The sequence below is a fragment of the Staurois parvus genome, unplaced genomic scaffold (assembly GCF_062004578.1).
Source record: "Staurois parvus isolate SC_StPar_1 unplaced genomic scaffold, SC_StPar_1.0 ptg000114l, whole genome shotgun sequence".
Lineage (NCBI taxonomy): Eukaryota > Metazoa > Chordata > Amphibia > Anura > Ranidae > Staurois > Staurois parvus.
This window is the reverse complement of record NW_028317910.1, coordinates 6,128,628-6,142,535: the sequence shown is the minus strand read 5'-3', so window position 1 is coordinate 6,142,535 and position 13,908 is coordinate 6,128,628. Positions and strand designations below refer to the sequence as shown.

At 41.6% G+C, this 13,908-nt stretch overlaps 1 protein-coding gene across 15 annotated transcripts in view; it reads right to left on the bottom strand.

Annotated features, from left to right (window-relative positions):
* The window catches only part of ERC1 (ELKS/RAB6-interacting/CAST family member 1), a 352,762-nt gene that overhangs the window by 154,541 nt on the left and 184,313 nt on the right, over positions 1-13,908 (bottom strand). For 9 of the 15 annotated variants that reach the window (XM_089671795.1, XM_089671801.1, XM_089671796.1 and 6 more), the window contains 3 exons: positions 9,435-9,575; positions 6,415-6,447; positions 1,788-1,981 (listed from right to left, as the gene is read on the bottom strand). In XM_089671795.1, coding sequence (XP_089527921.1) covers positions 1,788-1,981; positions 6,415-6,447; positions 9,435-9,575 — 368 coding nt within the window. The remainder of the gene's footprint in view (positions 1-1,787; positions 1,982-6,414; positions 6,448-9,434; positions 9,576-13,908) is intronic. The other 6 variants (XM_089671797.1, XM_089671798.1, XM_089671802.1 and 3 more) reach the window with 1 other exon arrangement.

Here is a 13,908-nt window from a genome sequence, read left to right as displayed (position 1 = left end):
AGCCTGCCTTTTAGTTACACAAAGCCACAGGTTTTCACTGTGCACCATTACAACTTTCTAATCACCAATGACATAAAAAAATCAATGATGGCATCAGCTGATGAGAACATTGGGCCTTGGCACAGCATCCTTGCTTGCCCCTCCCCTGCCCCTCTCCATCAGCACTGGGGTCACATTAGCTGAGTGAGAGTCTTTGCATCCCGCTCTCTAAGGCGCCCATCCTCTCTGCAACTCCAGTGGCTGCCTCTCCATCCAGCTCCCAATGGATCAAGTCATCTATCTGCCAGCGGTTATGGGCTTCTACCATAATGACATGCCTGCAAACACTTCACCCTTGTGAGTGCAATATTATATGATTTTAATTATCTTTTTAATAAATTGACATACTACGCTATATTGTTTCCTTGGGTGCCTCTCTACCCTTCCCCATGGATTATCAAGAGAACCTATTACTATGAACCTTAGGAGCATAAATCTTCATATGGCCTCCATGCTATTTATTGAAAATTGTCATAAAAAGACTCCAGATCAGACTTACCCACCTGGTCTACATTGCAGATTGATAATATTTCTCTAAGGTAAGGCTTAGGAACAGGAAAAACCAATAAAGTGAACCAGTTATAAACTTTATAAAGCCTTATAAATTCAAACTGAAGAAAAAGGGCATGAGCAGAGGCTTTTGTTAGTGAAAACCAAACATCGAACAAAAAGCATGTCTGGTGCTATGATGATGGAAGGTACAGTGTGTACATTTGCTACAGCATACAGCCCCCAAAAAATTCATTTTCCATACAGCGTGAACTGAAAAAACTTAATTATAAAGGACTTAGCTGATTAGTAGACCATAGTGTTGTGGTCTTCTAGCTGACAAAGTCCTGACCACTGAATTTAGATGTGTGACACATCATAAGCTGATCAGTACTGATTGATTTCAGTAGAACTGAACTGTCCTGTCAAAAGATTAAATAGTAAGCAGAGGCTGTGTGATGATTAAAAAAAGAAAAACAATAGGGTGGGACACACAAATGTAGGCGGTCGTGAAGAGATGGTACTAAGAAATTCAGCAATATACATTTTAATAGGTTTTCAATTTATGGAGGGGCATATTTAAACCTCATTCCTGTCCAAATCTGGAAACCCTAATACAGCTGCAAAGCTAATTGTCAGCCCCCCTTCCCCCATCCTGCCAAAACTATTCTACAAAAAGTTTGGATATACATCGCCCTCTGGTGGAGAACTGAATGATGAAACCACCAGACGTGATTAGCCAGAGAGACAAGATAGAGGGAATTTCTGGTTCAACCAATAACATTACAGCTGTCAATATTCAGGTGCAGATAAAAAAAAAGTGAAGCAACATCTGATTGGTTGCTATGGGTAAGATTAATCATTTACTGTTGTGTTTTATACATTGGTACCACACCTATGATAATAGTGAATCTGCAAGAAGAGAAATTTGGGAACGAGCATTGCAAATATGTCTTTTTGTAGCCTGTCAGCAAAGACAGCAATGGCAGCCCTTATAAATCAATCCCCACCTATTCCTTTTAACTCATGCAGATGGAGGTAAAAGCTTTTTATCCTCTATTAAAACAAGACATGTTGTTTATTCATTCAGCATAATGATGACATCCAAAGTGCGGTTACGTAAGTCAGCCAATCAGCTTTGGATCATTGGGAATAGAACAGCAGAATATGAAAGCTGATTCGTCACCATGAGTTGCTACACACTGATAGACCTTGGGATAGAGTAGTCCATGTTTAGTACACACTCGCATGCCTCATACCTCTCCAGCTCTGCGATTTTGGTGTCCTTCTCATTCTTTTCATTTTCCATCTCCTTCAGGATTTCGAGCAGTCGGTCCACTTCAGCCTGTGACTTGCTGGCTTCCTCCCGATACCTTGCTACCTCCTTTTCCACCTGTTGAACCCGCTCATTCACTTCTGGGCTGGATTTGGCCTCCTGTGCTGCATCTTGGGCCTGGTGGTTCAACAACATATTTTGTAAGAAGCAGAAAAAAGGCTATTAAAGTGTATGTACAGCCAAAACTTTTTTTTCTTAGTTATGGATAGAATGTGAAAGGGTTAAACACACACAACAATCTGAATGTACAATCTTCTTTAGATCTAACAACAGCTATATAGTGCAAGCACCTGCCTGATTGGATAAATACAGATTTGATAGTTTAAGTAGGTCATTATATTATATAATTTTGGTAAATCTAAAATTAATTGTATAAAGATTGTACGGTCAGATTGCAAACTGTAAGGTGAGCTATAGAACTCCCGTTGGCTCTTTGGTACTATCTAGATTTATCCTCATTTTCTGTCCTGCTGGCGATGTTTACCAGACATGAAGTAAAAACCCGATAGGGGTTATAATCCTTTTTCATACCATCCAAACCTAACAAAGTATTTTTGGCTGAACATACTCTTTAATTAAAGAAAGACTCTAGTCTAAACAATTGTTTATAACAGTTGCTTACATTTCTCCAAGTAACCCAATGACGATGATTTTGTCTGTTTGTCTATTAATGGATGTCCCCACACTTATAGCCATGCTGAGCCTGTGACAATTATGACATGCTGCGAAGGAGTGGCCACACACAGCTCTTCATTATTATTCATTTGAACATAAGTATGAACGAGCCATGCAGGCTCCATAAACAGCTGTGCTGATCTCTGACTAATTTTGATGGTGGGAGTATGTTACCTTAATAGTTTAGATGAGTTTCCGCCACCCCCCTCTGCCAATCCCTCCACTGGCTTCCGATTGCCCAACGGATCAAATTCAAACTGCTAACACTAACGTACAAAGCTGTCCATAATTATGCCCCAAACTACATCACCGACCTAATATCCAAATACCACCCAAAACACACTCTCCGCTCTTCACAAGACCTCCTTCTCTCTAGTTCCCTGATCTCCTTCTCCCATGCCCGCCTCCAGGACTTCTCCAGGGCATCACCCATCCTCTGGAACTCCCTAACTCAATCCATCAGACTATCACCCACTCTCCTCTCCTTTAGGCACACCCTAAAAACCCACCTCTTCAGGGAAGCCTACCCCTCCCTCTGCTAACTGCCGATCTCCTCCACTCTTCCTACGAGTCCATCCCCCACAGCTTTTCCTCCCGTACCACTATCCCCTCCCTCCTAGATTGTAAGCTCCAAGGAGCAGGGCCCTTGAACCCCTCGTGTATCGTACTGTATTGTTATTGCAATGTCTCATGTATTGTCCCCCATTGTAATGTACAGCGCTGAGCGAACTGTTGGAGCTATATAAATGCTGTATAATAATAACAGATGCAAACAGTGCTTAGCAGAGTTATTCTTAAATAAGGGAATAAAATGAAGCACAAGAAAAAGATAAATGACTGTAGAGAACATGTGGAGGATGAGGAGGGGATTATGGGAGATCATCGACTTCACATAGCCCTCACATTTTATCTGTATTGAACGTCTTTGAACGCTCTTATTTTTTTTGTAAGATATCCAACTCTCGCTTCTCCTGAAATGTTGGGCACTGTTGGATAACTCTGTGTCTTCTGGGCTTACAGCTTACAAGCTTATACAATAAAGCAGTGCAAACAACAATGGGCTTGCTGCAATGGTCTTGAGTAACCAATTTAGAGCAGGTAGAAGAAAAAATTAAAACACAGACTAAGGAGCAGTCACCTTATGGTAATATTAAGAAGGAAGCTAAGCCAGTATGTGCAATAAACCAAGCTGCTCCACGTTTGTAATGTCAAGGACTGCCAATAACATAATTTACGTCATGAAGTCCATTCCAGGTTGAATGAGCAATAAACAACCGTGCCTGAATGAAGAACTTCTGAGAAAGCCTGAGAATTCTGTGTTTTCCTGAAAGGCCCGTGGCTGCAGGCAGCTAACAAAGTCCAATGAACAGATGCTTGTGCACCCAACCCCCACCTCTCCACCCTCCCTGGCATCCTTTTCAGACTACTGCTGTGGACAATAATTAGCAACTGTTTATTTACATGGGGCGCTGCTGCCATTTCACCCAGCATGCTCCCCCTGCCCACATCACACTGGAACTCTGTCAATAGCTGCCAGTACCAGGTCACATCAACAGGACAAGAAGGGGAGGCGAAAAACCACACTGGACTAATGACAGGACAGCAGGTCACCAGACCAGACCAGGATAAAGGAGGAGTGGGGGGGGGGGGTGAAAAACAACACAACACTCAGAATGTAAATAAAAACACCCAGCTGGAAGGAACCAGCATTCAATCCTAATACCAACATAGATTGCCAAGCCAGGAGGCATGTAGAGAGCCCTCTGCTAATGCAGGCCATAGACGGGTTGTTTATCAGCCGAATTTTCGTCTGTACGAAAATTCGGCCAATATTCACGCCGTTAGTGGGGCCAGCCCGTCGGCCGTTTTTCGCGGATCTTCACATTTATTTTTATCGGAAAATCCACGAAAAATGGCAGTTTTTCATAGACATTGGTGGCAGCATTGGCAACGAGGCCGACCGATTTTTTGTTTATGGGCCGAAAATTCGGCCGATAAACGGCCCGTCTATGGCCTGCCTAAACAGAAGATACAGTATGTAGGCTGCATGTGCATGTACATGCTGATTATTGTGAACCTGGCCTAAAATACTGTCAATAGGACAGGAAATGAAGGTTAATCTTCTAAATGGAGACCTGGATAGCAGTAAAAGTCAAACAGGGTTACTCCATCTAAATATTAGGCTGGCTATATACTTATAAATATTTTCAGACAGTTTACAGGCTGAACAAAAAATTCTAACATATTCCTCCAACTACACTATACAATGTGGATAGACAAATGTATTGTCATTTGCTACTGACAGCTGTCCAAATACCTGAACATTGGCTGCATGTTACTGGATGCAGCCACTGGTCAGCCTCAAATTTTATGTCTGACTGGATGAAATTCATACAATGTACAGCTCAAGAATAAAAACATTTAAGGTTAATATGCTTATTTTCTGCCATCCCTGGTTACCCCCACCAGTCAAACATGCTAATGAACATTTTAAATAAAAACTTTCTATTTTCATTATATTATATATCACTTTTAGACGCAGTGATGTCACTGTTGGTCTCTGTGCTTCTCTAAGCATTGAAAGCGGATCATGGCTGGTGGGAGGGTCCAGCAGTGTGCTGTACAAAACTTATTCCTGTCAAGAGCCCTCAGCTGTGATACAAGTAGAGGACTGGCTCTTGGAAGGAGATATGCAAAATCAATTCAGCTGTGGTGCGAATATAAAAATATTTGATGGGTAGACGTTAGTATGGAGACGTAGGCATTCCGAGGAATGCAGCATTTGCATGCAGACCACCCTACAAAACGTTCACATGTGATGCTCAAACATCTGAAATCTAATGAACGAAAAGAAAGGGCCAGGGACAGCATAGAATGCATGAAGAACGCATCTCCTAGATTGTAAGCTCCAAGGAGCAGGGCCCTCCTATCCCTCTTGTATTGAACTGTATTGAACTGTACTGTCTCCCATTATATTGTAAAGCGCTGAGCAAACTGTTGGCGCTATATAAATCCTGTATAATAATAATAATAATAATAATAATGAAGGTAAAAAAAAAAACCTTAAGCCTCTACAACCACTTTAAAATGTTACCTACATAGCGACTTGATCAATGCATATCACAAACGGCTACCCGAAAAAATGTAATGTCCTGAAACAGATGCAAAAGTACTTCCATGTAGCAGCTGGCAGTGGGAGAGACAGCAATCAAAATGTAAAAATACTGGAAAAACCATGAGGAGAGAGACTGCAGAAACATCACAAACTGGAACATGGACAGGAGACTGGATCTATGTATAATGTGACGTAGTTCCTCCACTAAATTAATGTTTTGTGGGCATACCCCCCTCATCAAAGTGGAAGATGAGAGGTACCCTGAGCCTTCATAAGAGACATATGGTACATGGTATTCCTCTAGCTAAGCTGTTTTTGGCAATATACATTGATCAAGTCACTTGTATGTAAGTGCGGTTTTAATTTCTCGCTATTAAAGAGGTTTTATCTGCACGATCCAATGCGCTCGGTTTCTGTTCTTTAACTGCATGTTGTGAGAAGCTTGTGGCGTGTAGTGAAATCAGAGTAAGTCATTTCAGTACAGGACATAAACCTGTACAACTGTGCAGACTAAAGGGAAATCAACTTTCATATAATGTTGTGCCAATCTTTACATCTGCTCCATCCTTTTTTCTATTTTTATACTTATATTTACTAGACTGTGGAGGTAAAAAACATAAAAGTAAGCGTCTTTTAAATTCATAACAGCACATGTGATTAAAACACATTCCAGAACAAATGGAAGGTGGGGGATGGTGGGGTAGGTCATGCGAAGGTGACAATGGCAGGAACACAGGGAAGCCCATGCAGAGGAACTTACTGCTTTCCCGGAGTGTGGTAACCCATCAGAATGCTAAGACAGGGACAAGAAACATGGTGAAGTCAAACAGAAAAGAAGGAGATGGGGCGATAAAAAAAAAAAAAGCAAAACCAAGAAGGTTATAGGAAAAATTAGGATTTGTTGGGCTGTGTTATGATCAGTACAGCACTCATAGTCTGAAAGGAGTATTGTCGCAGTTCAGAAATGAAGCCTCAGATTTAAAGGATAGTTGACCGTGGTACCTTAACTGATAATATCCACAGATACACTATATTGCCAAAAGTATTCGGATGCCTGCCTTTAAACGCACATGAATTTTATCGGAATCCCAGAATTAGGCCGTAGGGTTCAATATTGACTTGGCCCACCCTTTGCAGCTGTAACAGCTTCAACGTTTCTGGGAAGGCTGTCCACAAGGTATAGGAGTGTGTCTATGGGAATGTTTGACCTTTTTTCCAGCATTTGTGAGGTCAGGCAATATTGTCGGATGAGAAGGACTGGCTCCGCTCTAATTCATCCCAAAGGTGTTGCAGGCCAGTCAAGTTCCTCCACCCCAAACTGGCTCATCCATGACTTTATGGACCTTGCTTTGTGCACTTCAGTGCAGTCATGTTGAAACAGGAAAGGGCCATCCTCAAATTGTTCCCACAAAGTTGGGAGTATGAAATTGTCCAAAATGTCTTGGTATGCTGACGCCTTAAGAGTTTTCTTCACTGGAAGTAGGGGGCCAAGCCCAACCCCTGAAAAACAACCCCGCATCACAATCCACCTCCACCAAACTTTAAACGTGGCACAATGCAGTCAGGCAAGTACCGTTCTCCTGGCAATTGCCAAACCCAGACACATTCATCAGATTGCCAGACAGAGAAGTGTGATTCGTCACTCCAGAGAACATGTCTACACTGCTCTAGAGTCCAGTGGCAGGGTGCTTTACACCACTGCATCCGATACTTTGCATTGCACTTGGTGATGTAAGGCTTGGATGCAGCTGCTCAGCCATGGAAACCCATTCCATGAAGCTCTCTATGCACTGTTGTTGTGCTAATCTGAAGGCCACATGAAGTTTGGAGGTCTTTTGCTATTGACTCTGCAGACAGTTGCCGACCTCTGATAACTGTGAGCTCCCTTCTCTGTCATTTTACATGGCCTACCACTTTATAGCTGAGTTGCTCTTCCCAGTTGTTTCCACTTTGTTATACCACTAACAGTTTACTGTGGAATATTTAGTAGCAAGGAAATTTAATGAATGGACTTATTGCACAGGTGGCAACCTATCACAGTACCACGCTTAAATTCACTGAGCTCCTGAGAGCGCCCCATTCTTTAACAGATGTTTGTAGAAGCAGTCTGCATTCCTAGGTGCTTGATTTTATACACCTGTGGTCATGGTGGTGATTAGAACACCTAAATCCAATGATTTGGAGGGGTGTCCCAATACCTTTGGCAACATAGTGTACATTACACATGTAAGACGTATGCTTGATGGGCACTAAATTTCATCCTACCCATATGTTCATATGATTGATATGTTTATGTATATGCATTTTTCTGTGGTGATGAGGGAGTGTGGATTTGTGAATACACCTTGCTGTTGGATGGGCTATCAGAAGGCATTGTCATTTTACTCCTTATTAGCAGGTGATGGGTGATAATGTCTCTTTAACACTAAACTACAGTTAGTTTTAGGCCTTGTTCACACCATGTGCAGAGGTGAGTTTTTTTGCACATGTTCTGCAAGGACACATAGAAAACAATTGTTCTCTATGTGCCCTGTTCACACCACAAAACTGGTATCACGTGCAGATTTTGTTCTGTGCTGGAATCTGCAAAGTATAAAACTCACTGAAACGCGCATGAAAACTTATGTATACTCCTATCTCTGCAAGAGAAATCTCCACATTTTTCCCATCAGTTTTTCTGCACATATGGTGTGAATGAGGCCTAAAAGTCTCTATATGTAAAGCCATAGCTTTGCCTTGAGTTAAAAATTTATTGAATTCTTAATATTTGCAGTTTTTTTTGTAAAACTATACCCCCAATAAATACGTCCCTCATTTGATCGCAGGAAATGCTTTTCCAGCTCTCACCACCAGCCACTTTGTTCTTCCATAGCCAGTGGTGGTGTAACATCTCTTTTGTGGTCCTAAAGGGCTGTGGTGCCATCCTTACATCAGAAATCCCGGAGGATAACTAGTTTCTGTTGCCATCCTTACATCAACACAGGTTTCAGAAGGCGAATCCTTTGTGAAGATCTCACACAATTGCCCTGTCCCAGTCAAGAGGTTGGCAGTGATAAAAAAAACAGTGGGTGGTTCTGTACCTGTTCACAGAACTGCCCACCCACATCATAGGGGTGCAAGGGAATCATTGGAGATAAAGTTCAGTGAAGCTAAAAGTGGTGCTCACGTCAAAGTAAGAGTATTGACTGTTTTACTGTTATGGCACAGGTAATAAAGTATGGTGTTTCTGCACACCGTGCAATAGATTTAAAAAATAAATGTGAGGGTCTACTGTGAATAGAGGGACCATTTTAGAAAATAGTGCCTGGAACCTAGAGTTGAGCTTTAACGGAAGGAAATGATTACAGTAATTCACAATTGCATGCAGATCGGTCTGTAGTTGGTAGAAAAGTCATTTTTATTATAAAAACCATATGCACTGATTCTTAAACCTGTGTCTGTAACCTGAACTGGGGTAATAAAATCATCTTAGATTGTACACCCCTTGAGGGTTAGGGACTGATGTGAATGTTCAATATATATATATATATATATATATATATATATATATGTACAAAAAGCGCTGCGTAAAAATTGACAGCGCTATGTAAGTACCTGAAATAAATAAATATTAATTGACCAACTGATAAACTAATAATTACTTGTGTAATTGACAGGGACAGCAGAGGAGTACAAAGCCCTGTGATTGGTTTACATCTTTGTATGCGGAGGAAGGAATAATATATTGAAGTGTGATTGGCTGGATGGGGAAGTATCCAGAGCCTAGCAGAAGTTTCTCACCTTCCTCAGCTGGTTCTCCAGTTTCAGACATTCCTCCTTCCTCTGCTCCAGAGCGATCTCCAGGCTCTTCAATCTAGAGTCCTTCTTAAGGCCAGAGGAGGCCAGGGTGGAGGCATGCTCCTTAAGGTCAAGAAGTGAGGACTGCAGAGAAGACAGTAACACCAATATGTTAGAAAGGAACTTTACCCGTTAATATTTTCATTTACTGATGCCAGAACAGATGTACAGTGTGATCTAAGAAAAAAAAAATATAACCTTTTTTTTGTAAGATAAATAAATACTGTTTTTGAGGCTACAATACCTCAGATAGGCTGCCTTTGGAATATTAATTAAAATGTTTAAAGATAAACTCCAAAAAATATAAAAGACAAAAATGAATGCAGCTCTGTATTCATTAATAAATCAATACGTTAACTTATTTCAATGCAACTAATGTAAGCACCGGATCCTGACTCAGTATCAGCCTCTATATTTCCACTATAAAGCAGTAATAAGACTGAGAAAGAGAGAGGGAGCCCTCGTAGCCAGTCAGGTGCACTCTATGAAAATACGCTAGCAAGAACATGCTCATTGGAGAGAGCAAAGAGATGTCCTCATCAGTCTGTTGCTGCTCCTTCACTATCAAAATAGGTAAGGTGCTGTTTTCCTTAAAGGCCAACTTCAAACTTAGCTCTACACCCCCCACTCCTTTTTGTATTCAGGTCAGACACATGACAAGATGGGTCCTCTTCTTCAGAACGTCTGCCAGCAGTGGGTGGTCCTCAAAGATACAGAGAGTGGCATTGAGGTGATGACTGCCATAATTACACTATGAGTACAGGGTGCAGTGGTGACATTCTCCTTAGTGGGCTGGGGGATAGGGGAAGGGTGGGACTGCAACAAAGATGCTCTGCACCCACAGTATATGTTTTCAGTAATTCAATTCAGAATCCTGATGTCATCTAGTGATGGAGGTACTGCGGGATACAGCACTTGAATGTGAAGTGAGTAATGCAGCAAGAGCTGTGCTTTTATTTCAACACTGGGTAGGGCACCTTTCAAAAAAAATAGCTTGGAGGATTGCAACAGAGAAAGTGGTATCATTTATCTGGCTGTGCCTTGATGTGTAAATATCGGGACAGAATAGATAACAATACAAATCCTATGTCCGGCAGAACAGCTCCCATATATGTATTTCATTGGTGAATTTAGAGGTTTGCCTGAAGTTGAGCTTTAAAGTAAATTTAAAAGGTTCAGGCAAGCTGTCTTTTTCCTGTCTTTCCACAAAACCGGGTATAGCTCTGTAAGTCCTCATTGGTAAGTGTTCCAAGGAAGACCTGGTTCCAGCCTTGCAGCTACAGTGATTGATGACGAGCTCCCTAAAACTGAACACATCAAGCAAGGTAGAAGAGTTATGTACTGATAGGTCTTTACACAAATAGAGGTTTAACCACTTCCCGCCTGCAATGTACTGCGGCAGGGCAGCAGCTATAGGCAAAGCAATGTACCCATACATCGCTTTGGCTGTACTAACACAGGGGGGCACTGCGCGTCCGAGCAGGAGCGCAGTGCTCCCGTCGTGACTGCTGTGTCCAGCGGACAAAGCAGAATGAAGATCCCAGTGAACAGGACCTGGTGATCACGTGATCGCTGTTTTTCACGGAAGATTTGTACCAATTGATTGATGGCCAAAGCAATTTATACCCACAACAATACAACGCCGCCCACCCAAACTGAGCTCTTGTCAGACAATTCGCATTGAAACCTATCACGGTATCAGAATTTAAAACTTTTTTGGGCCAAACCCTCAACATTATAAAAAAAAGAATGAATTGCGGTCATATTGATCCACAGAGCCAATTGATCATATGCCCGTGTTCTCTGCTGTTACATATACTGTATGCCCAATATGGACCAGCATTATACTGGTACGTCACTGGACTTTGAGTGGTCATACCGGGATGATGCCTGCAGCTACAAGCATCATCCTGGTAGCGTTATTTTCAGCTGGCGTTCGGCTTTCATGTAAAAGCAATCCTAGTGGCTAACTAGCTGCTGAATTGTTTTTACGTGCAACGGGAAGGGACATCCCCCCCTCCTGCTGCCTTCCACAGTTTTCTTGGGCTCTCCTGTCCCACAGGGGAATCCGAGAATGCAGCCGGCAGATCCGATAGCTGACAATAGAGCTGACCAGAGACCAGAGTGGCTCCAATCATCTCTATAGTCTAAAAAATCAGAAGCTACGAGCATTTCATCACTTCAGTTTTGCATGGTATAAACAGCGCCATTTGTAAATTGGGAAAGCCGATCTTGGTGAGATTAGATAATGTAAGGGCAGAGGATCTAGAGTCTGATAAACCTCATATTTCTCAAAAAAGAATATATGACAATGCCCACTGAAGTTATAGGTGATAGTTGCAATCCCTGTGATAGCATTAAACGTGATAAAAAAAAAAAAAAGAATGGATTGCGGTCATATTGATCCACAGAGCCAATTGATCATATGCCCGTGTTCTCTGCTGTTACATATACTGTATGCCCAATATGGACCAGCATTATACTGGTACGTCACTGGACTTTGAGTGGTCATACCGGGATGATGCCTGCAGCTACAAGCATCATCCTGGTAGCGTTATTTTCAGCTGGCGTTTGGCTTTCATGTAAAAGCAATCCTAGTGGCTAATTAGCTGCTGAATTGTTTTTACGTGCAACGGGAAGGGACATCCCCCCCTCCTGCTGCCTTCCACAGTTTTCTTGGGCTCTCCTGTCCCACAGGGGAATCCGAGAATGCAGCCGGCAGATCCGATAGCTGACAATAGAGCTGACCAGAGACCAGAGTGGCTCCAATCATCTCTATAGTCTAAAAAATCAGAAGCTACGAGCATTTCATCACTTCAGTTTTGCATGGTATAAACAGCGCCATTTGTAAATTGGGAAAGCCGATCTTGGTGAGATTAGATAATGTAAGAGCAGAGGATCTAGAGTCTGATAAACCTCATATTTCTCAAAAAGAATATATGACAATGCCCACTTAAGTTATAGGTGATAGTTGCAATCCCTGTGATAGCATTAAACGTGATAAAAAAAAAAAAAAGTATAAAAATAAATTATAAAATCAAAATAACTAAGAAAAAAAAAACACCCTTGCCCCCCTGCATGTGCAAGCGTTGACCCCGTGTCGGTATGTAAACAGCGGTTGCACATTCATGGGAGGTATCGCCATTAACCTCAGATCGCGGGCAGTAACTCTAGCACTAGATCTCCTGTGTAAATATAAATTGGTGACCTGTAAAGGCTATTAAAGGATCACCTATCAATAATAAAAATGTATTTACTTTGTTGCCATTGCACGGGCATGAGCAATTTTAAGGCATGTCAGGTTTGGTGTCTATTTACTCGGCGTAACATTATCTTTTATATGTTATCAAACAATTGGGAAATATATTGTGTTTTTGTGCAATAAAATTCTAAAAAGTGTATTTTTCCCAAAAGATTTGGGTTTGGAAAATCGATGCGCAAATACTGTGTGACGTAAAAAATTGCAAAACCCACCGTTTTATTCACTAGGGCCACTGCTTTAAAAAAATATATAATGTTTGGGGGTTCAAAGCAATTTTCTATCAAATAAAAACAGTCTTTTCATGTGAACAAAAAGTGGAAGAAAAGGCTTGGTCTTCAAGAGCAGGTGTTGCGTGGCATAAGCTTCTTATGTTGGCCCTGAAATGCCAGGATAGTAGAAGCAACCCCTCCAAATGACCCCTTTATGGAAAGTAGACACTCCATGGTATTTGCTAAGAGGCATGGTGAGTGTTTTGCAGATCTCATTTGTTGCCATATGTTTTTGGAAATTGAAGAGAGAAAACAAAAAAATTATTTTTCCTTTTCTTTTTCAAAACCCTGAGAAAAAATGATATCTGTAAAATACTCACCATGCCACTTATTAAATTCCTTGGGGTGTCTACTTTCCAAACAGGGGTCATTTGGGGGGGGGGGGAGGTTTGTACTATCCTGGCATTTTAGGGCCTCCGAAACTGTGAGAGGTAGTGGGGAAGTAATATGAGGAAATATGCCCTTTGAAAGCCTGGAGGTGGTCATTGGATTTTGGGGGCCTGTATGTAGCTAGGCTGCCAAAACATCTCTCACATGTGGTATTCCCATACTCGGAAGACGCAGGAGAATGTGTTTTGGGGTGTTATTCCACATATACTCATGGCATGCATTAGCAATATGTCATTAAAGTGACAACTTTTTGTAAAGAATAAATAAATAGTCATATTCCAAAAATTTGTGGCAAAAAAAAAAACCTTCCATGGACTCAACATGTCTCTCTGCAAAATCTTTGGGGTGTCTACTTTCCCAAAAGGGGTTATTGGGGGCGGGGGGTTGTACTGCCCTGGCATTTTAGCACCTCAAGAAATGTGATAGTCAGAAAGTAAAAGTATAACTTTCACACAAACCAATTAAAATACATGTATTGAGATTTGTTTAATCAAAG